Source organism: Esox lucius, chromosome 14 (genome assembly GCF_011004845.1).
Source record: "Esox lucius isolate fEsoLuc1 chromosome 14, fEsoLuc1.pri, whole genome shotgun sequence".
Taxonomy (NCBI): domain Eukaryota; kingdom Metazoa; phylum Chordata; class Actinopteri; order Esociformes; family Esocidae; genus Esox; species Esox lucius.
In genome coordinates, this window is record NC_047582.1 from 32,138,666 (window position 1) to 32,161,635 (window position 22,970).

General features: G+C 46.1%; 2 protein-coding genes across 8 annotated transcripts in view; both read left to right on the forward strand.

Moving 5' to 3' along the window:
• LOC105021690 (protein eva-1 homolog A) overlaps positions 1 to 16,724 on the forward strand; it is an 82,762-nt gene extending 66,038 nt beyond the window's left edge. For 4 of the 5 annotated variants that reach the window (XM_013137229.4, XM_020053728.3, XM_020053729.3 and 1 more), the window contains 3 exons: positions 7,919 to 8,065; positions 11,947 to 12,129; positions 12,907 to 16,724. In XM_013137229.4, the coding sequence (XP_012992683.3) occupies positions 7,919 to 8,065; positions 11,947 to 12,129; positions 12,907 to 13,295 (719 nt within the window). In that variant the 3' untranslated portion in view covers positions 13,296 to 16,724. The remainder of the gene's footprint in view (positions 1 to 7,918; positions 8,066 to 11,946; positions 12,130 to 12,906) is intronic. The other variant, XM_034297114.1, reaches the window with a different exon arrangement.
• A 149-nt stretch (positions 16,725 to 16,873) lies between these two features.
• Positions 16,874 to 22,852, forward strand: efhc1 (EF-hand domain (C-terminal) containing 1). Of its 3 annotated transcripts, none has more exons than XM_010889503.4 (11): positions 16,874 to 17,062; positions 17,725 to 17,946; positions 18,561 to 18,710; positions 19,183 to 19,320; positions 19,985 to 20,134; positions 20,381 to 20,573; positions 20,789 to 21,015; positions 21,089 to 21,229; positions 21,547 to 21,760; positions 22,284 to 22,466; positions 22,609 to 22,852. In XM_010889503.4, the coding sequence occupies exons 1-11, from the start codon at positions 17,000 to 17,002 to the stop codon at positions 22,638 to 22,640; spliced, it is 1,713 nt and encodes a 570-aa protein (XP_010887805.2). In that variant the 5' UTR covers positions 16,874 to 16,999; the 3' UTR covers positions 22,641 to 22,852. The 3 variants fall into 3 exon arrangements, with proteins under 3 accessions (XP_010887805.2, XP_019909313.2, XP_010887808.2); XM_020053754.3 differs by having other exon boundaries at positions 17,728 to 17,946; XM_010889506.5 differs by lacking the exon at positions 16,874 to 17,062 and having other exon boundaries at positions 17,941 to 17,965; positions 22,609 to 22,851.
• The last annotated feature ends 118 nt before the right edge of the window (positions 22,853 to 22,970 follow it).

Sequence of the window (22,970 nt, forward strand, 5' to 3'; positions counted from 1 at the left end):
AATAAATGGGAAAGGTTACTGGTTTGGTCAGTGTATTTTCTGTCAGTAGTAGTCTAGAACTGAACATAATCCAGTGATCAATTTGCACTGTAAAAACATTTATGTTGATTGAATGTATGTCAAGGTAACCAGCTGCAGTAGGATTTTGAGTTTTCCTGCTTCCAATAAACAGTTAGTTTGACATTTGTTCTTGAGCAAACTCCCAGTTGTACTGCAGCTGGTTGCCATACCACTGTGTGTTGAAAAAAAGTGCAGTTTAATATTAGTTTGACTTGCTGCTTCGTCTGAAAGGCTTTATAAATCCCCAGGTCCCAATAGGTTAAGTTGAGTTGATTCATATCTCATTCATGTCTCAGCTGTTGGCGCCTGCTCATTTAAGTCCCCGGTACAGTTTTCCTCTCACAGCTGCTCTCACTAAAGATACAACAGGCAAAGACACACCTCCATAAAAGCCTTGGTCCCAATAGGCCAATATAGTGGAGTTTATTTATGTCTCATTCATGTCTTAGCGGCCTCTTATCTAAGCTCTGTGGAGTCTGTGGCCATTTAATGGCGAATTGACTGTCGGACCTCTGTCGGCAGGCAATGCACAAACCTGCACCGCCCGCAAAACCCACCATCCAAGCTCCTCAACGTTCCTGACGGTGGTGGCCAAAGTGCTGACCAACACAGCCGTGCGGAAGCGTAAAGGATTTCAGACTCTGGTAAACACTTAAGATGCGATAACAGCAGGCCCGGCTGATCATTATTCACTAGGTAATTTGATCAGCTGTTATTGATTAGTGGGGAAACCACGCGTCCCTTTGGAATGAGGAACGTCACAGCTCGGAATCGGCGAAGCTTTACCCCCCCCCCCCCCCCCGCGCGCCTCATTCACGACACAGCTGTCGGCTTGCACTAAAAATACGCGTTTGCCAGGAACAGAACATGCCTCATATTGTCTTTGCCTTGATGTCTGTTGTAGGTCTGTCTGACTAGTATCTACCACAAATATGACAGTATGATGACGATTCATGATTTTACGATGCACATTTCACAAGACACCCGCTCGTCTCAGCCAATGACAGCCTGGTTTTAGCCCAACCAAAAGCTTGCGCCCAATCAACAACCGTCTTGAAAGTAATGATCGTCAGCAGTGGCAAAGGCCGTTCGGAACGTATTGCGAACGTGGCCGGACATGAGAGAGTTTGCAGAGCCAGGGGCTGTTTGATGACAGGGTTGTTTCAGGCACATCCCGGGTGACCTGGCGGGCGGGTGGACTGATCAGATAGTGCTGACTCACCAGAGATTCACTCCCCTCAGGCTCCCACACACATTTCCAATGAGGTGAATAAAACACACACGCACACACACACAAGCCCAGTAAAAGACAACCAAACACAAACTGGCCACCGGGCCGAGATGCTGTTTTGATAGGCCACTTGGTTTGGATGGTGGGTCGAAGGTCATAGTGGGTGAAGAATCAGGTTGTGGTTGAAATAGCACCCTAATCCCTGGAAGTAGTGTGTTATATTCAGAATAGGGGGCGTTTCAGATGTAGTGAAGAGTGAGTATGTTTGCGTGGGTGTGTTTGTATGTGGGTGTGTGTGTGTATGTTTCATAAGTGTAGTGTACAGAATAACTAAACAGGGAGTAGGAGTAATGATTGTAGTGGAGTAGAACAATTAGTGGTCTGTTCTGTGTGTGTGTGTGTGTGTGTGTGTGTGTGTGTGTGTGTGTGTGTGTGTGTGTGTGTGTGTGTGTGTGTGTGCGTGCGCATTATGCTTACCAGCTAGGGAGGTATGGTATCCATTATAGCATTTGGAGAATAAAAAAATACTATGTTTCATAATTAAATCCAGGGTGGGGCACACTAGAACAGAGTGTGTGTGTGTGTGTGTGTGTGTGTGTGTTGGGGGTAGGGTAAGCACTCCTCTGGCTCTATCCCAGAATGTACTTCTAGCAGTAGTTATGAGTCCAAGGGCAGACCTTCTAACTGCAGGTCACCTCCTTTCATTTCCAGGTGGGGATCAAAGCTACTCAGGCCTCCACAGTGATGCCTTCTGAAGTCAGTCTGTTTTGGGTCAGGGTTGGAGGGGCAACAAGCTATGGGAGACACTGATATATGTCCCTATAAGTCCCTTGTAAGTCCCTCTATGCCCCTGTATGTCCATGTAAGTCCTTGTATGTCCCTGTAAGTCTCTATATATCCCTGTAAGTCCCTATATGTCCATGTAACTCCCTATATGTCCCCGTAACTCCCTATATTTCCCGTAACTCCCTGTATGTCCCTGTAAGTCCCTATATGTCCCTGTAAGTCCCTATATATCCCCGTAACTCCCTATATGTCCCCGTAACTCCCTATATTTCCCATAACTCCCTATATGTTCCCGTAACTCCTTATTATATCCCCGTAACTCCCTATATTTCTCAAAACTCCTTATGTCCATGTAACTCCCTATATGTCCATGTAACTCCCTATATGTCCATGTAACTCCCTATATGTCCATGTAACTCCCTATATGTACATGTAACTCCCTATATGTCCAATTAATCAAGTGCATTCTTCCTTGGCCAACCGACTCCTGACACTAGGTTTAATTAGACCTACAAAGGGCCATAGGTTACATTATCACTGGTGCCCTGTTACAGCTCATATGACCCTGTTCAGAAAACCTGTGTGTTTGTGTGTCTATGTATGTATGTATGTATGTATGTACATGTGTACGTACATACGTACACATAATTAGGAGTGTCGGCACTCACTTATGAAATATGCACACGCAGGTGGCCTAGCAGTTTACTGTCTGTCAGGTGTCACTGAGAGATCTTATACTGAACCTTGTGGCGGCTCGCTGACAGATCTGTGGCAGCTCTTTGTACCTCTCAAAAATCAGTGGTCTGGGTTAAAAGAGGATGTGACATTTTATTTGACCTTAATAATATAATAATTTAAAGCTCATACATACTGAAAAACACACCCTCACTAATGCAGACACATACTGAGGAATATATGAACACTCACTCCACCACTGACACTTCATCTATGGCACTGATCTATGACTGGTCGCCATGACACTCCACCTATGACACTCATCTATGACTGGTCGCCATGACACTCCACCTATGACACTAGTCTATGACTGGTTGCCATGACACTCCACATATGACACTCATCTATGACTGGTCGCCATGACACTCCACCTATGACTGGTCGCCATGACACTCCACCTATGACACTCATCTATGACTGGTCGCCATGACACTCCACCTATGACACTCATCAATGACTGGTCGCCATGACACTCCACATATGACACTCATCTATGACTGGTTGCCATGACACTCCACATATGACACTCATCTATGACTGGTCGCCATGACACTCCACCTAATACTGGTCGCCATGACACTCCACCTATGACACTCATCTATGACTGGTCGCCATGACACTCCACCTAAGACTGGTCCACATGACACGCCACCTATGACTGGTTGCCATGACACTCCACCTGTGACACTCCACCTATGACACTCCATCTATGACAGGTCACCAATGACATCTGTTCTGTCCTGTCTATCTCTTTTTAATACACAGGCACCAACACAACCATACTCAGGATTCCAGTGAAAACCATCTAGAGCTGTGCCAGTATTAACACACAGCATTAGTGTAGTTATTTGCCTCTGGGGTCCCTACCACCAGGACCTCTCTCTCTCTTTCACTTTCCCTCTCGTTCTCTCCCTGGCTTTTTTTGGTTCTCTCCCTCTCTCTCTTCATATTTCCACTCCCTGTGGTTCTCACATGAGGTTTTGCTACACCAATAGCCGGGTGATTAGAAGGTTGGATGGCTGTTTTGGGAAGTTGGAGGTTTTTGCGACTGGGTCATTTCAGAGCTGGCAGCCTTCTTGGACGGATTTGTGCTTTGTGTTTCTCACTGTCTGACACACACACACACATACACACACACACAAATCTGGTTTTAATATCAAATTGAGGACCGGAAATATATTACCATATAAAGTGTTTTCCATAGCCACACGTCCCCACACATGTCCCCCCCACACACATCCCTACACACGTCCTAACACGTCCCTACACACGTCCCCCAACAAACATCCCCACACACATCTGCACACACGTTCCCACACACGTCCCTACATACTTCCCAACACATGTCCCCACACACGTCCCCCAACACATGTCCCCACACACGTCCCCCAACACATGTCCCCACACACGTCCCAAAACACGTCCCCCAACACATGTCCCCACACACGTCCCAAAACACGTCTCCCCACACACGTCCCCCAACACATGTCCCCACACACGTCCCCCAACACATGTCCCCACACACGTCCCCCAACACATGTCCCCACACATCCCCCAACACATGTCCCCACACACGTCCCTACATACTTCCCAACACATGTCCCCACACATCCCCCAACACATGTCCCCACACACGTCCCGAAACACGTCTCCCAACACACGTCCCCACACACATCTGCACACACGTCGCCACACACACATCCCTATACATGTCCCAGCACACGTCCTCACACGTCCCAACAAACGTCCCAACACACATACTCCAACACACGTCCCAACACACATACTCCAACACACGCCCCCACACACATCTGCACACACTTCCCCACACACACGTCCCCACACACACGTTCCCACCCGTCCCCACACCCACCTCCCCACACACATCTGCACATGCGTCCCCACACACACGTACCCTGGCAACTTGCTAACATTGACGAGCATGTTGAACTCTGCCGGGGGGGAGAGTTGTGGGTCCAACCGGAGATTCTCTGCCATTCTGTGTGTAATCCACTCAGATGTATAGTGATGGCCAAGTGAGGCTTCATTAGCATTATTCTAGCAGCAGGATATTATGCTGGTGGCACTCAGATTTTCTTTATCACAAAAAGAGCCATCATTGAAATTTATAAGGCAATTTAGTCAACAATTTAAAGAACAGAAACAAACAATATTGGAACAGACAATATTGGAACGGACACTAAACATAAAATGTACAGACTAGATTACTAACTATTGACTTATGTATTTTCAATGATGGCTTTTATTTTGAAAAAGAAAATCTGAGTTTGCGCTGCTAGCATAATATCCTGCTGCTTGAAGAACGGTAATGAAGCCTCATCTGGCCATCACTAGATGTACCACTCACTGGCTGAAACAGCTCAAAGATATCAGCCCATTTCCTTCCTGCCTTGCAGGAAAACAATGACTCAGACAAAGCCCAGGTTGGGATAGGACAAAGACATTCATTTTGGTGTAAAACTTTTGCAGCAACAAAGCCTAGAGAGAAATTGCACAAATTGAGACAAACATGGGCAACACAAGCACGACCCAAGCCGAAACACACCAGGAGAATCTTATGGGCCATTGGTGGGATGTGAAGGTCGAGGCCACATGACAGATCAAATTCTTTAGAACTCAAACCAGGCTTGGAGACATTTGTCGGCGTGTTCTGGATGGAGCTCATTGTTTTACAAATAACAGCAACTGTAATTGGTTATCCTAACTGCTTTCAGTGACAACATCCCACAGGGATGCACCCGAAATGGACAGTTAAGCTGACTTTGAAAAATAAAGATGACTGTCACTTGAAAGTGGGGTGACATGAAAGTTGGAGAACAACCTACACATACAGACTCACAAACTACCTACACATGAATACAGATTCACAAACTCTTAAACACATACCAAGCCAATCCATTATTTCCCAGACAACAAACCAAACCTTGTTTAAACATGCGCTACTTCCTGGTGGTCAGCTCTGTAAATACAAAAAATAGTTTCCATGGCAACATGGGCCCTGTATTTCAGCAAGATGCATTGAGATGCGTGATCACTGTTTTGTAAATGGCAGTGAAGACTCAGTGAGTATGCAGAGTTTAGGAGATTTGGAGTAGAGTGTGTGTGTGTGTGTGTTTGTAGGCGGGCGTGGGATCGTGTCTGTTCAGTAAGTGACAGCAGGGCCTACATCATCACACGCCGTCAACCAGCTGTGATCCAAATCCACATGTGCTGCCAATTAGGACCAATCAGTGCCCTGTAATCAGGGCCGAGGGGAGGGGCTGTGAGGTAAGGGGGTGGGGGGTGATTAGTGTGTCAGACTGCGGGAGGAGGTAGGTACAGAGAGAGAGGACAAGAATCATATTTCTCTCCCTTTTCATTTTTGCGCCTCCCTGATTTTCATTTTTAGCAGGAAAGGAGCTGGAAAGAGCATTTTTGTCAGCTAATAAGTATTTACTGTTGTTGTCGTCCCCCCCCCCCCCCCCCAAAAAAAAAAATATTTTGTCTAATATTATTATTATTACGTGCAAATCTATACGAAGAAATATGACCTGTCATTACGTCATGATTTCATTCTCTGTAAGATTGCCTTGGGACATTCATCTTAATTTGTGGCCCATGCTCACCAAAACCACAGTTTCCACATAGTTTTTCAAACCGTTGATATGAATGGTGTCTGCATTGAAATGTATCAGTTGTGTAAGGGATGCTGGCTACAGCAACTGGCAGGAATACATCAGAGCATTTTAAATGGGCTCACGTTGAATATTCCTTGATTGCTATGAGTGTAATATACATTATAGATATTTATAACTAACACATCAAAATCTGTCTGTGGGAGCCCTGCCCATAGAGCTGCATATATATTACCAGTCTAAATGAAGCCGATGTCTCTGAGAAGGTTTATGATCTGTGTCTTTCCAGAGAACGTAAGCCCTCTCCTGCAAGGCCACGGTATCCAGAAAAGGCTTTGTGAGGTTTGGGCCAGAACTTTTATTGGCTCTTTTTTTGGAGAGCAGCCAAATAACGTCTCGGGAAATTTGGTTGCTCTGTTTATATGCAGAGGGCTTTCAAATTCCCCCTTTTTCTCCCCAAATTACATTTACACTTAGTTCACGAGCTACTGCTGAGATCAGCAAAAAGTAACGACTTTTTGATGCGTTGCTGTCGGTTGTTGTGCGGCGCAAGCCAGTGTAAATTGAAGGGTTGGCAGATGGACAGATAGACAGACTGTTTTTGGGGGCAATAAATCACCCCATGATAGGTAATAAATCACTCACGATAGAGACAGACAGACAACTGTCAGAGTGTGGTACGGTTGGCTCGGGGGAAAAAGTGTGTGGGGGGCAAGAATGTATTACCCCATTGCATTGTGGGTACGTGTTTGTACGTCTGGGATAGGGGGTGGGGTTAGAGGTTGGAGGACCGTAACTCTGTGGGTAATATGAAGTGAACCACCACAGGGACATTTGTCCTCTCGCCCACCTCCTTATCCCACTCCATACGACCCTTTCATTTTCTCTCCAAACTCCCCTTTTTCCGGACCGCGTAGGCGGAGCTGGCTTAGAAGAGCGAATGTCTCTGACTGACTGACTGACTGAGTAACTGACTGACTCACTAGAAATTGCTCAGTTCTTATGATTATTCCTAGGAAGTTAGTAGATATTAATAAGCCTATTACTGGCTAATAAGCTGTTCAAACGGCCAGTGGCAAAAGCTAACAGTTCATAGACGCTATTTGTGGTGGAGGTAAACTTAATAAGAAACGTTAGTCAGCTTAACTGTAACAATATAATTCACGAATGGCCAATTAGCTGTTAAAACGGCCAGTGGCAAAAGAGGATTTGTTCGTAGACACAAGATGCTATACTGACACCAGTCGTACGTAGAGCTCTGTGTAGTGGTTAGCGACACAGCCTTCCATGTGGGTGATCCAGGTTCGAATCTCAAGAGGGCAATATTTTCTATTGTAGTCCGTCTGAACTAGGCTTGCCTGGTTTCTTGTTTTATCCCTCCCTCTGTCATATTTTGTCTTTCTCTCTCTCACCCCCCTCTCTCTCTCTCTCACCCCCCTCTCTTCATCTCTCACTCCACATTTCTCTCCAGTCCCAAAGAAGTTGCTTCAGAATGACGCGGGCCCCAGAGTGCCAGTGTTGCTCCCCCAGGTGCCTCATGCCCAGGACCCAAACGTGGCTGGAGACGGTGCCCCTCCCGACGGGACCGCAGTCGTAGCTTCAGGCTCTGTACTCTCAGGTGACTGTTTTCACACACACACACACACACACACACACACAAACCTCACTTAACCCCAAAACCGCCTGCAGTTTCCCTTTCTTTTAAAAGAGACTGCGAAACATATTTCCTTTAAAAGAGATTGGTGAACATATTTCCTTTAAGAGAGATTGGTGAACATATTTCTTTTAAGAGAGATCGGTGAACATATTTCCTGGTAGCGTAGCAGGACAATACATGTCGTGGACGGATTGCAGACAGCATTTGCAACCATTTTTGTTGGCATCTGTTTAGAATGAAAGATGCCAACCGGCACGAATGTGTTGTTCATTGCACATCATAATGTGGGCCTCTATCCTTGTTTATATTTAATCAGTTACTCATGTAATTTCACAAAGTTCCCAGGACAATATATCAGAGAGAGGGTGAGGGAGCGAGGGAGGGAGAGAGTCGGGGGGGGGGGGGTGACCCAAATGCTAAACACTAACAAGGTTCCTAACATCTGCCCACCTCTGCCTCTGAAAATCTAGGATACATACAGTATCTCACAAAAGTTAGTACACCCCTCACATTTTTGTAAATATTTGATTACATCTTTTCATGTGACAACACTGAAGAAATGACACAATGTAAAGTAGTGAGTGTACAGCTTGTATAACAGTCATAATTTGCTGTCCCCTCAAAATAACTCACAGCCATTAATGTCTAAACCGCTGGCAACAGAAGTGAGTACACCCCTAAGTGAGAATGTCCAAATTGGGCCCAATTAGCCATTTTCTCTCCCCGGTGTCATGTGACTCGTTAGTGTTACAAGGTCTCAGGTGTGTTAAATTTGGTGTCATCGCTCTCACACTCCCTCATACTGGTCACTGGAAGTTCAACATGGAGGGAAAAGAGAGGAGGGGGAATAGTGAGAGGAGAAGAAAGAGGAGAGCGGGAGGAACCATGTCTTTTCTAGACTTTCTTGATATTGTAAAGAAGAGCAGTATATGTGCTTGTCTCTTCGTCATCCAGAGACCGTGATAAGAAACTGTTCTCTAGGAGGAAGCTCTTGAACAGCAGGGGGTTATTATTACTTACATCCTACAGGTGAACAGAGCTCTATTCCTTATTGGGAAGAGCATAGTCAACTTAAGTCCCCATATAGTAACTGTTATAGATTGTTATATCTCAGTCTTTTACCGGGTTGTCTGGGCAACCGACATTCTATGATTCTCTGTTTCCTGGAGCTATTTGTGTAACCTTGCATTTTTAGACCACCTCAGAGTGGCTACTGTTCCTTGTATGTACATTCTGCAAATGCTACTTCCATCATCTGTACTGTTGGAAGAGAATATAAGCTTGAAACTTGCAATGCATAATCAGAACAATCTGTCATGACGTTACTCTGTGTGAGTCTCTGTACTTGTACTCTCTTTGTCATGATGGTTGTTCCCGTAGTGCGACGTAATTAAAGTGGAAATAATCAACTGTTATACCAGACTCTGAGCAGTTTTTATTGTAATGAATGTTCCATCTTCCACAGTGATCAGTGATTCATCGGTTGATGCAACAGTTCTGGGAGAGTGTTTTAGTTACTCAGTCAGCAGTTCACCTCTGACTACACTACATTTAAACACTGTGTGCAACACACTTTACAGAACCTTAAATTAAGGTTTGTGTGTGTGTGTGTGTGAGGGCTTGTGTGTTTGACAGCTACACATGCTTATGCTCACACACACAGCCCACTTAGTGGGGAAATGTAAGTCAGACCCAGTCCATCTCTGTTTATCCTTGTACACTGGCTGTCTGGCCAAGCTGTTGAGTTCCCACTGAAGCCTTGCACGAAAAACACCTAACACTGCACCGAAGACCGGTTCTTCTCCCAGTTTACTGTCGGCCAGAGTGTGCTCAGGCCTGTTCCATATTGAGGCTGACTACAGGGGAATGTGGCGACTTTCACAAGCTTGGGTTAGTCAACGTAAGCCGAGAGCCAGGAGACCACAGACAGCTGCGGGTGATTGATGTGCAGCGAGTGATCTGAAGTCACACCTCACCTCACTCCTCTCGCTTGCGTTGGCCCTGACACAGCACGCCGCACCCCCCAGGGAAGCGTCTGTCCTGATCACCCGGCGTGATAACACTCTGCCTCTCCCTGGGGACCCAGAGCTCTCCGTGCTGTTCACAGACGCAGGTGCTTGGAGTCGAAACGCCACTGAAACGTGGCAACCACGGTGTTGGCCCCCAGCAGGTGTCGGCGGGCGCGGCACCACTCTGAATCAGACAATACCACCCCCCTCCCCCGGCCCTTTTCACCTTAAATTCTGGCGCCTGCAAAACCGGTTCTTAGGCCAATGGAACCTCTCGGGTGTTTCTGTGGTATATTGTCACAAACAAGCATCCTTCAAATCAACCAGTCAGAAGCAGTGGTTGGGACTGTGACACAATGCGTCATGGATCACATCAGAGCCGTCTGCCAGGATCACCAGGACCACTCACAACGGCACACCATAACCCTGGAGGTTGCCAGTATCTCTATTAACTCGGCCAAAACACATCTCCAGGAAAGCGCCAATAATGTGAGAATGTTCTTTCTTAACTCTGTTTTACTCCCTGACTGGTGTGTCCTCGGCCCTCAGCCTTTCTTCCTGTTCAAACGCGGCTGGGGGAAAGACCGGACCTTCATCATCCCAGCCACGTGCTTTGCTTTCACTGTCAGATCGGGGAATGTAGAGAACCACCTACCTAGAAGCGAAAAGACAGTTTCTCTCCACAAACCATCAGAGCTGAACACTTGACCTGGTTGACCTCCTACGCTGAGCGTCCTCAACTGGGCTCACATCATCCCACAGCCACCCGCCTACACAGAGTGCATTCTCACTATGTAAATATGTGTACAGTGCAATAACTTGTGCTCATGTCCTGCTGCTATTACTGGACTAGTTATTCATTCTGTGTTTATTTAATCACTTGTTATCCCACCTTTTTAGTGATTGCATAACTGTTTTAAGTGACAAATCAACACTTACCCCAAGTCATGTGTACAGAGGGGAACACAGAGTGCTTACTGTGCCAGAATCCTATATACAGACAACCCTGCATCACATTACCTTACTCAGTGATAAATAATATCATGTTTGTTGTCAGATGTGGAAATTCCAGGTCAAATGTGACATTTACATGTTCTGAAAAATCACTATCTACTGTACGATCATGTGAAAAGGTTTCCAGCTTTCAAAAAGATTAAATCAAAAACTAATCGTATGGAAATGTTTTCCAGTATCCCTGTAATGAATCTGTTCCCTGTAATGGGTCTGCTCCCGTAGTGGGTCAGAATCCTGTGGTGAGTCAGAGTTAGTTGGAACGGTCTGGAGTAGGATGCTGGAGATGTGAATCATTGTAGTAGCAGTTGCCACAGACAGACAGAGGAATAAAGAGACTCTGTGGACACAGCCACAGAGAGTGGAAGTGTGTGTGTGCAGCGCCTGTGTTGTTGCAAATGTGTGTGTGTCTCTGTGTGTGTGTGTGTGTGTGTGTGTGTGTGTGTGTGTGTGTGTGTGTGTGTGTGTGTGTGTTTGTGCATGACTCTGTTTTCCAGCCTGCGTTTCTCAGTGAACGCGCATGACCAGTTCACTAACTGCAAAAAAAAAAGCACAGCTGTATGACGTTACACATGACAACACAATGTTCTGAAACTATTAACCAGAAGTACTCACGGTAAATAAAATGTTTCACTTTTAATCATATAACCCAATATGGCACCAGTGCCCATACTGGGTGGCCTTCAGTTGTTGTCTCTGTGAAGTAGTTGCAGATGTGCACCCTGACTTTGCTGGCGCAAAATCGTCAAAAGCGTGTGAGTGTGTGTGTCTGGGATCATAGCCAACTGTCTGATCCCATTGTCCTGTTTGCTGTCCCACCAGGAAAGAAGAAGCGAGGGAGGGAGTCTGGCTCCTACTCTGGGGAGGTGAAGACGAACGAGAAGGGAGGAGCAGAGGAGAGAGACACCCTTTCTCCGAACATGAACCCTGTGATCAACGCTACCAAGGGCAGACCCGAAATGGCCCTCATCAGCAGCGCCTTGGCAACCTACAACTATATAGCAGGTAGAGCAACGCTCACGCAACATAACAACAACATAGGTGGTAGAGCAACGCTCACGCAACATAACAACAACATAGCAGGTAGAGCAACGCTCACGCAACATAACAACAACATAGCAGGTAGAGCAACGCTCACACAACATAACAACAACATAGCACGTAGAGCAACGCTCACACAACATAACAACAACATAGCAGGTAGATCAACGCTCACACAACATAACAACAACATAGCAGGTAAATGTTGAGAAAGAGGAAGAGCATTCAGTGGGGGGGCAGAGAGAGGAGAAAAGAGACAGAGAGAAGAGGCCTACACACCCTGGTCCTGTCCTAAGGTGCCTACACACACTGGTTCTGTCCTAAGGGGCCTACACACCCTGGTTCTGTCCTAAGGGGCCTACACACACTGCTTCTGTCCTAAGGGGCCTACACACCCTGGTCCTGTCCTAAGGGGCCTACACACACTGGTCCTGTCCTAAGGGACCTACACACCCTGGTCCTGTCCTAAGGGACCTACACACCCTGGTCCTGTCCTAAGGGGCCTACACACACTGGTCCTGTCCTAAGGGACCTACACACCCTGGTCCTGTCCTAAGGGGCCCCAGCAGTTGAAGTCCAGCAAAACTATAAGTCATATAAATATGGTATACCATTACAATAACCATAATATTCATCATGTATATTTTAATAAATGTATTTATAAAGTGTACTCTGTACAATATTTCACTTTACCCTCCAATCTCTTTCTTTACACTTCTCTTTTTCTCTCTGTGTCCCTAGACCACCCAGAGCGTGCGGCTCTCTACTTCGTCTGCGGCGTATGCCTGGGTCTTTTCCTCACCCTCTTCGCCCTGGTGGTCCAGATCTCGTGCCGCACAGACTGCCGGTCCCAGCGCCGCGGAGCGGGCGCCGCCACCCGGAAGCGCCCGCGGCCCGCCGACTCGTCGTCCGACTCCAGCGCCTCGGACTCGGACTGGGACAACACGTCTGACCTGTCGGCGCGGCGCCACCGCCGCTTCGAGCGCACGCTCAACATGAACGTTTTCACGTCGGCCGAGGAGCTGGAGCGGGCACAGCGGCTGGAGGAACGGGAGAGGATCATACGAGAGATCTGGATGAACGGTCAACCGGACATACCAGGAACCCGAAGCCTGAACCGTTATTACTGACACAGGACTGTATATGGATGGTTATTACGGATACAGGACTGTATATGGATGGTAATTACGGACACAGGACTGTATATGGATGGTTATTACGGATACAGGACTGTATATGGATGGTAATTACGGACACAGGACTGTATATGGATGGTTATTACGGATACAGGACTGTATATGGATGGTAATTACGGACACAGGACTGTATATGGATGGCAATTACTGACACAGGACTGTATATGGATGGTAATTACGGACACAAGACTGTATATGGATGGTAATTGCTGACACAGGACTGTATATGGATAGTAATTACGGACACAGGACTGTATATGGATGGTAATTACTGACACAGGACTGTATATGGATGGTAATTACGGACACAGGACTGTATATGGATGGTAATTACGGACACAGGACTGTATATGGATTGCTTATACTGACACATAAATGACCTACTATTACTGACTACAGACTATAAATGACCCGTTATTACTGACTACAGACTAAATTACCCGTTATTACTGACTACAGACTAAATGACCCATTATTACTGGCTACAGACTATAAATGACCCGTTATTACTGACTACAGACTAAATGACCCGTTATTACTGACTACAGACTAAATGACCGTTATTACTGACTACAGACTAAATGACCCATTATTACTGGCTACAGACTATAAATGACCTGTTATTACTGACTACAGACTAAATTACCAGTTATTACTGACCACAGACTAAATGACCCGTTATTACTGACTACAGACTAAATGACCCGTTATTACTGACTACAGACTAAATGACCCATTATTACTGGCTACAGACTAAATGACCCATTATTACTGACTACAGACTAAATGACCCATTATTACTGGCTACAGACTAAATGACCCATTATTACTGACTACAGACTAAATGACCCATTATTACTGGCTACAGACTAAATGACCCATTATTACTGACTACAGACTAAATTACCCATTATTACTGGCTATAGACTAAATGACCCATTATTACTGACTAAAGACTAAATGACCCGTTATTACCTGCTACAGACTAAATGACCCGTTATTACTGACTCCAGACTGTAAATGACTCGTCATTACTGAATATAAATGAAGAGCTACTAGATCTAAATAGGAATAGGTATGTGAAGGCTGGAGAGCTGTGCTTGAGAGGGGATTTGTAGGACCACAAATAGAGCGCTGGGGTTCAGGGACGGGGGGCCCCACCGCCAGACCTGCACACGACCATGGTGAGACCACTTAGGACTGTGGCAGTTCTGAACCGTATGATGGAGCACAGTGACGATGGCAGACCAGGAAGGATGTATGACCCCCTTCCTCTGTCAGTCTGCCGGTGGCCGTGTGGACACTACAGAAGCACAGAACCCCTTTGTTTTCAGCATTTACTGAAATGGTGAAAGGCCATTGTTGTGGCTTGCCTCGCATTTGACCTCACCACACCATCCTGAAAGTGGAGGATCTTGGGAAACTAAGACTGTAGCCGGTGTTACTCCAGTGTTGCCTATCTGGGGTCCCCAAGTCCGGGGACCTGCAGTCGTGCTGGTATCTCTTCCACCTGGCAGTTAATTGTATTCACCTGGTTGTTAATCTTATTCACCTGGTGTCCCAGGACTAAATCAGTCCCCAATTCAAGCGCTCGAATTGAAACCAGCAAAACTCTCGGTTCTGAGGCCTGGAGTTGAGAACCACTTGCTTAGAGAATATAAAGAACTGGGCGACTCTGAAAGTGTGCAGCTTGCTTTTCGCCAACTCGCCCTTTTCAGTATTCAAATGGGTGAATGGCTTTCGGGAGGGCGCGTAACAGTTACAGTGGAATGGACAGCGTGAGACTAACCTTGAGACAGAGAGCGGGACAGGGGACCCTCAGCTATACAGACAATCTTTTACAGGCAAATGACCGACGCTGCCTTTTGAATTTTGAACCGAAAATCTTTTTTATTTTTTTTTAATGCATCTCAAACCCTTCATGAAATCTATTTTATATAATATTTAATCGTTTCATTGTTGTTGTTCCTCTGAAAAATGTATTCCGAGATATTTTTCTACTGCTGATCAAAGCTTGTCTGGCACCTCAGGGATGCAGTCATAGTCGAGGCTAAAATGGCACCATGGTCACTGATTGGTGCACAGCTTATGGGTGGAGCCTCACTAGTTACTGGCCAAAATGAGTGCTTCTACATAAGCAGGAAATGGTGCCATTTTGGACATTGCCCCAGTGTTTCTGTGTGTCGTTGTTTCTGTGTGTCGTTGTTTCTGTGTGCTTCCTAAGAGAATCCGGGCCTGTTTTTGTTAAATATCTCACAGTAGGACAGCTGATTCCAGGATCAAAATCATCTTTTTGTCCCGTTTTACATGTAGAAGGACGGAACCTGTGTGTGTGTTATTTTGGGTGCCCTAACTCACTAGGAGATCTTGGTCACAGCCAGGGGCCATCCATTATAGATGGCTGATCAACAGTCCTACTCTGAGATGCTTAATTACTACAGGGCCCATGGGATACTCCAGATGTGTCAGCATTTTAAATACAAAAACAAGAAGAAAAAAATTTTAAAACACCTCGAAGAGGTCAAGTGATTTAATGGGCTTATTTTTGATATGTTCTACTATTGCACAGTGCAGTGACCTTATATAACAAGGACGTCATTTTTTGGAAAAGGACCCCTGCCAATCTGGTGTAACATTAAACTTTCAATCAGTCAATTCCAATCATGTCATTTTCCTGGTTTAACAATTCCTTGTATTTCTCACTTTGTCAAAGAGCTCTGAGTTGGTCCCCGTTATGTGTTGTGTAGCCTCTACTCCTGTGGTTCTGGTCTGGTCAGTAGTCTTGGGACTTCAAAGAGGAATGGAAAGGATTTCTGTATATTTTCTTTTACATAAACACATCTGGAACTGGACCAGAAAATTGCTTAAAATATGTAAAGAAATATATATATATATATATTATAACAACAATATTGCACTTGTTATCATGTAGGAATTGATGTACGTTACAGAACATTGTCCACCAGTGAAAAAGCTTTCCTGTTATTACTGTGGTGGTCTGATGTTGAGTTGATCCTTGTGGGACACTAAAGCTCCAGGTTTTATTGTGATCATGTTGTATAATAATATAAGCTATTATCAGAACAGTTCTGTTGCACTGGGTTGAACCATAGGAATCTTTGTTTATCTTCGGAAGTTTGGGATTTCCTTGACTGCGAGGTTAGTTGAGAATGCAGTGAAGAATGTTCACAACAACTGCAATCCTTTAATGGTTTAATATCCAGATATTTTAAATTGAAAAGCTTTTGTGTTTCGATTTGAATAGAACAGAAAATATGCAAATAGCTGGTAAGTGAGACCAAAATATGACACCTTTGCTTGGAATAAACTGTGTTGAAAAGAACACCCGGACTCGTTGGCTATATTTGTAAGTACTGTAAACTACAAGCTTTATTTGATCCACTGCTACATCATGTTAAGTGTATACTAAAGTTAGCGCGCCATCTAGTGACGAGGCATGTGAATTTCTCGTATTTTCCTGATTCTATGTTTATGTTTTCCATAGCAACAGGAGAACGAATTGCGTATGTGAACTAGATTTCCACCAGAGTTAGACAAATAACATAGCGTGAACTTTAGTTGTTGTTCTGTGTTTAGCTTTGTTTAAAATTTACTGAACATTTCAAGTTTTAATTGCAATGTCGGTCAACATGGGACATGGCTTGCCGTTTTTGCCAGGAAACACCTTTCGAGATGTTACGGTAAGTTTATGTATGCTAAGCCGGTGAACAGAATAAATAAATAAGTTTTGACACTTTTTTTTTGCTTGCGGTGTTCGATTACAGGTGGCTCAGCTGACTATTTATTATCAATCATGCTTTACTGCATTGGAATAAAAAAAAAACAAATAGATAGCTTTTCGTTAAAAAAAAATCCATGTTTATCATCTTTTCTTAGGCCTCCTCGGTGTTACTGAAATATTGCAACTTGATACATTTGACGCTGGCTACCCCAGAATGAATGAACTGTCTACAACCATTGTATAACAATTTAGCTGGCTACCTCTGGTACTAAGGTCAACATACCAAACATATTTGACTCCCCCAAGTCACCCATAAACGAACCATTCTGTTAAGGTCAAAGTAAAAGTCAAAAACATGCATTTTAAACAACCCCAGGGATTTGATTTCCATTCCTTCTTGCAGATTTTCTTGTAAATTCCTGCACATCCTGCATTTTAAGACTTGACTAAATCTGATGTGTGTGTTCACTATTGAACAAAATTATAGTTGAACGGAAGGCACTTCATGCCATGGACCAGAGCAGTGAGACATCCTGTACCCTGTCCAGACAGAATAACTATTCACCTGATTATTTGTTGTCCTGACCATTGATGCTTTTTTATATATATATTTCCGTCTAGAAGTCCGCTTTCCATCGCCCTCAAACGCTGTCCTATAAGAACGGCTTTGCCCTTCCCCATCGGCCTAAGGTCGGGATCGGACAAACCCCTCTCATATCCAGTGAACTGACCCAGAATGAAATGAACCAGCTGGCCGGTCAGACGTCGGCTCTCACCTATGGCACCGCAAAACGCATCCCGGCGCTCGTCTTCGTCCCGGCTCACGTGGCTTTTGACAAGAAGGTAGACAAGCATGGGAAAGGTAGACAAGATGGGTTAACCATGAAATGAGAAACAGTAGCGAGACTTCCAGGGTAACTCTGCAGGTGCTGGAGTCCAAAGAGAATTAACTTACAAACTGAAATAACATGCTCCTGTGTGATGTTATTATAGATACGTTTTGATACTTAGGTCTTAATCCGCCACGCACTGGTGCCATACCTGAAGACCTAACGTATCTCTAATACAATAAAAGCTATAATGTCATACAGACATGGTTTGATTTCTGTCATATGTATTGTTAATTGAAGTACAGTATCATAGAAGACAAAAACACAACCGTTCCTCTCCCTTCGGTTCTTGCTCATCCTTCTCATGTCGGATTCCTCCCAACCCTCTCATTCTTCTCGCACATCATCCTCATCCCTCTCATCCTTATCACCCTCATCCTTTCCATGTCTGATTCCTCTCATTCCTCCCATCCCTCTCTTCCTTCTCATGCATCATTCTCATCCTTCTCACTGCTCTCGTCCCTCCCATCCCTCCCATCCTTCTCGCTGCTCTCATCCCTCTCATCCCTATCTCATAATCCTTTAACGGTCATCCCTCCTCCACCTCTCCACGGTGCTCCTCCCAAGGTGCTGCGATTCTACGGCTACTTCAGGCAGGAGGTGCAGCACTCGCCCCAGGAGGAGTACCGTGTGCGCTCCGTGGTTATCTCCTACTTCCTGGAGGATGACTCCATGACCATTATTGAGCCGCTGGTGGAGAACTCTGGCATCCCGCAGGTAGGAGAACTGTGAAAGAAATCGATCATCCACTTAAAGATCAGATCCGAGTTAAGGGAATCGACCCCACTCTTCGCCACCTTAGATCTTTGTATTCTTTTTCGATTCCGTTGTTGAGACAGAGGTGAGGCAGCATTATAGAAATGTGCAGGTCGGGCGATCCGGGTTAAAGGTCAGGGGTCAACTCAGACCCAGGTCCAATGTCCTGTCTGAGAATTCAGCTCAGTTGAAACGCAAGCCACGCGCTCCCCATTTAGTCAACTAATCTAACGAACGGCTGCCTTCAAGGCAGATCCGCCCCCATGACACTATTGGGTAAGTGAACCTCCCATGTGTACGTTTGTTCTGCTCTTCTTTAGCACCTTCATTAGTATCCATGGGGAGGGGTGGGTGGAAAGTTTTTCCTAGGACTTGAAAAGCAGTTTCAGGTATGAGTCGTCATTCAACTTTTAAACTGTATCTGTAAATGCAGGGCAAGCTGATTAAACGCCAGCGGCTGCCCAAGAACGACCGGGGTGATCATTACCACTGGAAGGACCTCAATGTGGGCATGGACCTGGCGGTGTATGGGGTCATTTACCACATCACGCACTGTGACAGCTACACACAGGTGCACAAAAAAAACACACACACTGTGACAGCTACACACCGGTACACAAATAAAACACACACTGTGACAGTTATACACCGGTACACGATAAACACACACACACACACACATAGTTACTTAGTCAGGCAGTTAGAAACACACAGTTAAACCACTGCAAAACCTGCTCAAAGGTAAATGCCAAACCTATACACTACAGAACCTATTGGCCCCACACTAGCATATGCTACGCCACATAGATGCGCTAGCATATGCTATGCTGCTTAGATGCGCTACTGAATGCTACGCTGCTTAGATGCACTACTGAATGCTATGTTGCGTAGATGCGCCAGTGTATGCTACGCTGCTTAGATGCACTACTGAATGCTATGTTGCGTAGATGCGCCAGTGTATGCTACGCTGCTTAGATGCACTACTGAATGCTGTGCTGTTTCGATGCACTAGTGTATGCTACGCTGCTTAGATGCACTACTGAATGCTGTGCTGTTTAGATGCACTAGTGTATGCTACGCTGCTTAGATAGACTAGCTTATGCTAACTATGTCTATGCAATTGTAAATACACTGTTTAATACCTCCAAACTGTTTCAAGACACTTGCATGTGGTAACGATGTCTGCGCTATAGTAAATACGCTGTGCTGTCGTGTATCTTGTGTCTCGTTGGCAGGACTTCATGGAGAGCCAGGGTCTGATTGTGAACGACCCTGAGCTGACCCCGGTCGACCCGTACATCCAGCACCGTAGCCAGCCCGTACGTTCCTACATCTCCCCCACTGACATCGACCACCTCGAGAAGTTCCTGACCAAGGACCGCCAGGTGACTGCCCACCAGACAGCCTCGTCTCCATACTCATTTCAAATATAAGGCCAATTACCTGTTCTGTCAGCGTGTGAAGCGTTGGCAAGCTTTCCTTGTTATGTAGTTGGGAGCATGTAGAATGCGAGCCAGGTTACAGGCCTATACGTTAACTAGCACCTCTACAAACTAGCTTGGCTGTCTGTCAGCTCACACTTTTTCCATGACCTCAGCCGGCTCACAACCCTTGACCTCTGTGGTGTCTAGGTGTTGCGTTTCTTTGCGCTGTGGAACGACACAGAGTCTCTGTATGGGGAGACCAGGCCTGTGACCATCCACTACTACCTGGTGGACGACTCGGTGGAGATCCGGGAGGTCCACCAGCCCAACAGCGGACGGGACCCCTTCCCTGTCCTTCTGCGCAGGCAGAGGCTGCCCAAAGCCATCAAACCAGCATGTGGTGGGTTTTCTGCAGCTGTCGGCTCTAGTTTCTCTGTGGTTGAGTGCAGTGACGTCAGAGATCTTCGCTGGGGACGATCTCCCGCTCTCTCTCTGCTGGCAGCCTCCACCCGGTCTCCCGCAGTAACGTCAGAGACAGGAACCTTTCATATGCCGTCTGATTGGTCGTCCCACCAGTAGGGTCCTTCTAATGGCTGCCCCCCCCCCTCCCTCCAGAGCCCTTTCCCAGCTGTGTGCTGGAGGTTTCACCGCAGGACGTGCAGCAGTACTTCTCGCCCGCGGACCTCCGGGTGGGCGACACCGTGCAGCTGTTGGGCAGGCGCTTCCAGCTCTATGACTGTGACGACTTCACCAAGACATACTACCGGGAGAACCACCCCGAGCTGGAGCTAAGACCCAGGCCTGTGGTCCGGGAGAGCACAGAGCTGCAGGACAGACACAAGGTGAGAGAGAGACAGCCTGCCTGACTGTCAGTTCAGTTTGCCCGTTCTTACTATCCCGGTTCTCTGCCTAAAGGAGGTCCCACCCTACAATGGTTTTGGTTCTCTGGAGGACTCCCTTCAGAACTGCCTGTCTCTGATTCCTGAGCCTCCTAAGAAGGACGTGGTGAAGATGCTGGAGAACGACCACAGAGTGCTGCGCTATGCAGCCAGGATGGTGAGAAGGCCTCTCTGGGGATCTGTCTGTAATATCCTGTTCACACTATGGGGCTAGTCTGGTCTGTACCCATCTAATCTGGTCTCTACTGGTCTAGTGTGGGCTGTACTGGTCTGATCTAGTTCCGTTTGGTCTATAATGGCCTGTATGGTTGGAGTCATCAGTAATAATAAATTAACTGAAATAAGCAAATGCCTAAAAACAGGAAAAATTTATAGTTTTGCCAAACTTGATAAACACAGTGTTAGAAGTTTAGCCTCTAGCTGTATCAGGTTCACCAATCACCACATCACTGGCACGTTTCCCTGACTTTACAGGACTCCCAGAACCCTCATGACGAGGGCCGCCGCTTCGTCCTCTCCTACTTCCTGTCCAATGACATGATCAGCATCTTTGAGAAATCCACACGAAACTCCGGCATCATTGGTGGAAGGTTCCTGGAGAAGACGCGCATCCCCAAGCCGGGCTCCACCACAGAGAAGCCCGAGTTCTACGGGCCGGGAGACTTTGCCATTGGAGCCACCGTGGAGGGTAGGCTTCTCAATGTGGGTCTGTTCACAGAGACTACTTACAGCTGGATTCATAGTGTAACTAGCTCCTCCACAGCCTAGCCTGGTACCAGATGAAGGTGGAGATGTAGTGTCACTAGCTCCTCCACAGCCTAGCCTGGTACCAGATGAAGGTGGAGATGTAGTGTAACTAGCTCCTCCACAGCCTAGCCTGGTACCAGATGAAGGTGGAGATGTAGTGTCACTAGCTCCTCTACAGCCTAGCCTGGTACCAGATGAAGTTTGAGATGTAGTATAACTAGCTCCTCTACATCCTAGCCTGGTACCAGATCAACCTGTGCCACCTCACCAACTCCTATGTTCACTGACATGGCGTCTCTAGAAATTAAACCAGTCCATTTGGATCAGAATCTCCATACAAACCAAAAACACATTTAAGTTTTAGAGAACACTGATATTCCTCCATCTGCCTCGTTGCCTAAGTAACCCAGGGAAGGTTTCCATTGTCTGTCCATCCATTCACCCGACGCCCCTCTGACTTCCAGTCTTCAGACACCGCTTTGTGCTGACCAACGCAGACCGCTACGTGCTCACCTACCTGGAGTCCATCTCGGACCAGATCCCCTCTCAAACACTGACCTCCCTGAGACAGAGTCTGGGGCTGGCAGACCAGGAGGTGACAACCCAGACGGACCAGGTGGAGAACACCCAGACAGACCCCCAGTCAGGTAGGTACCAAATCCCCCCCAGTTGTTGCCATGTTAACAGATTAAAGACTGGTCTACTCATTAATGAACAGAGGATTATTTGATGACAGCTGTGTCTCTTCCAAAAGGACATTCAATCTTCTCCTCTCCCTTCTTTCCTCAGATGACAATGACAGAGCGGAACCTTCTTCTTGATGACTGAAATTCTAGTCTTACTCTTTTCCACCAACACCTTTAATTCGTTGTTCCTCTACAGAACCTCCCGCATTCTCTTTCCCTGAAACCACACCCCTGCCGTAGGTTTCTCATGATTAATTAACGTGATTCTGAAAACAGAAGGACAATGTTTGCTGTCTGGAGGTGGACTGCCACCTACAGGACAGAAAAAAAATAAACATATTTGACTTTAAAACAGGTGTTCTTATTGGTGTCATGGTAGCCCCAATTTCAATAACCAGTGCCTTTATGTGTTAAACCTGCCCTAATGTGGATCTACAGTACTCAGATTAAATTGAGCCAATAGAA

Bases quoted from the DNA above. Each gene is read 5' to 3' on its own strand.
- efhc1 (XM_010889503.4), top strand. From the start codon at position 17,000: ATGTCGGTCAACATGGGACATGGCTTGCCGTTTTTGCCAGGAAACACC. The intron at 17,947-18,560 runs GTAGACAAGCAT...GCTCCTCCCAAG, and splicing joins ACGTGGCTTTTGACAAGAAG to GTGCTGCGATTCTACGGCTA. The intron at 18,711-19,182 runs GTAGGAGAACTG...CTGTAAATGCAG, and splicing joins AGAACTCTGGCATCCCGCAG to GGCAAGCTGATTAAACGCCA.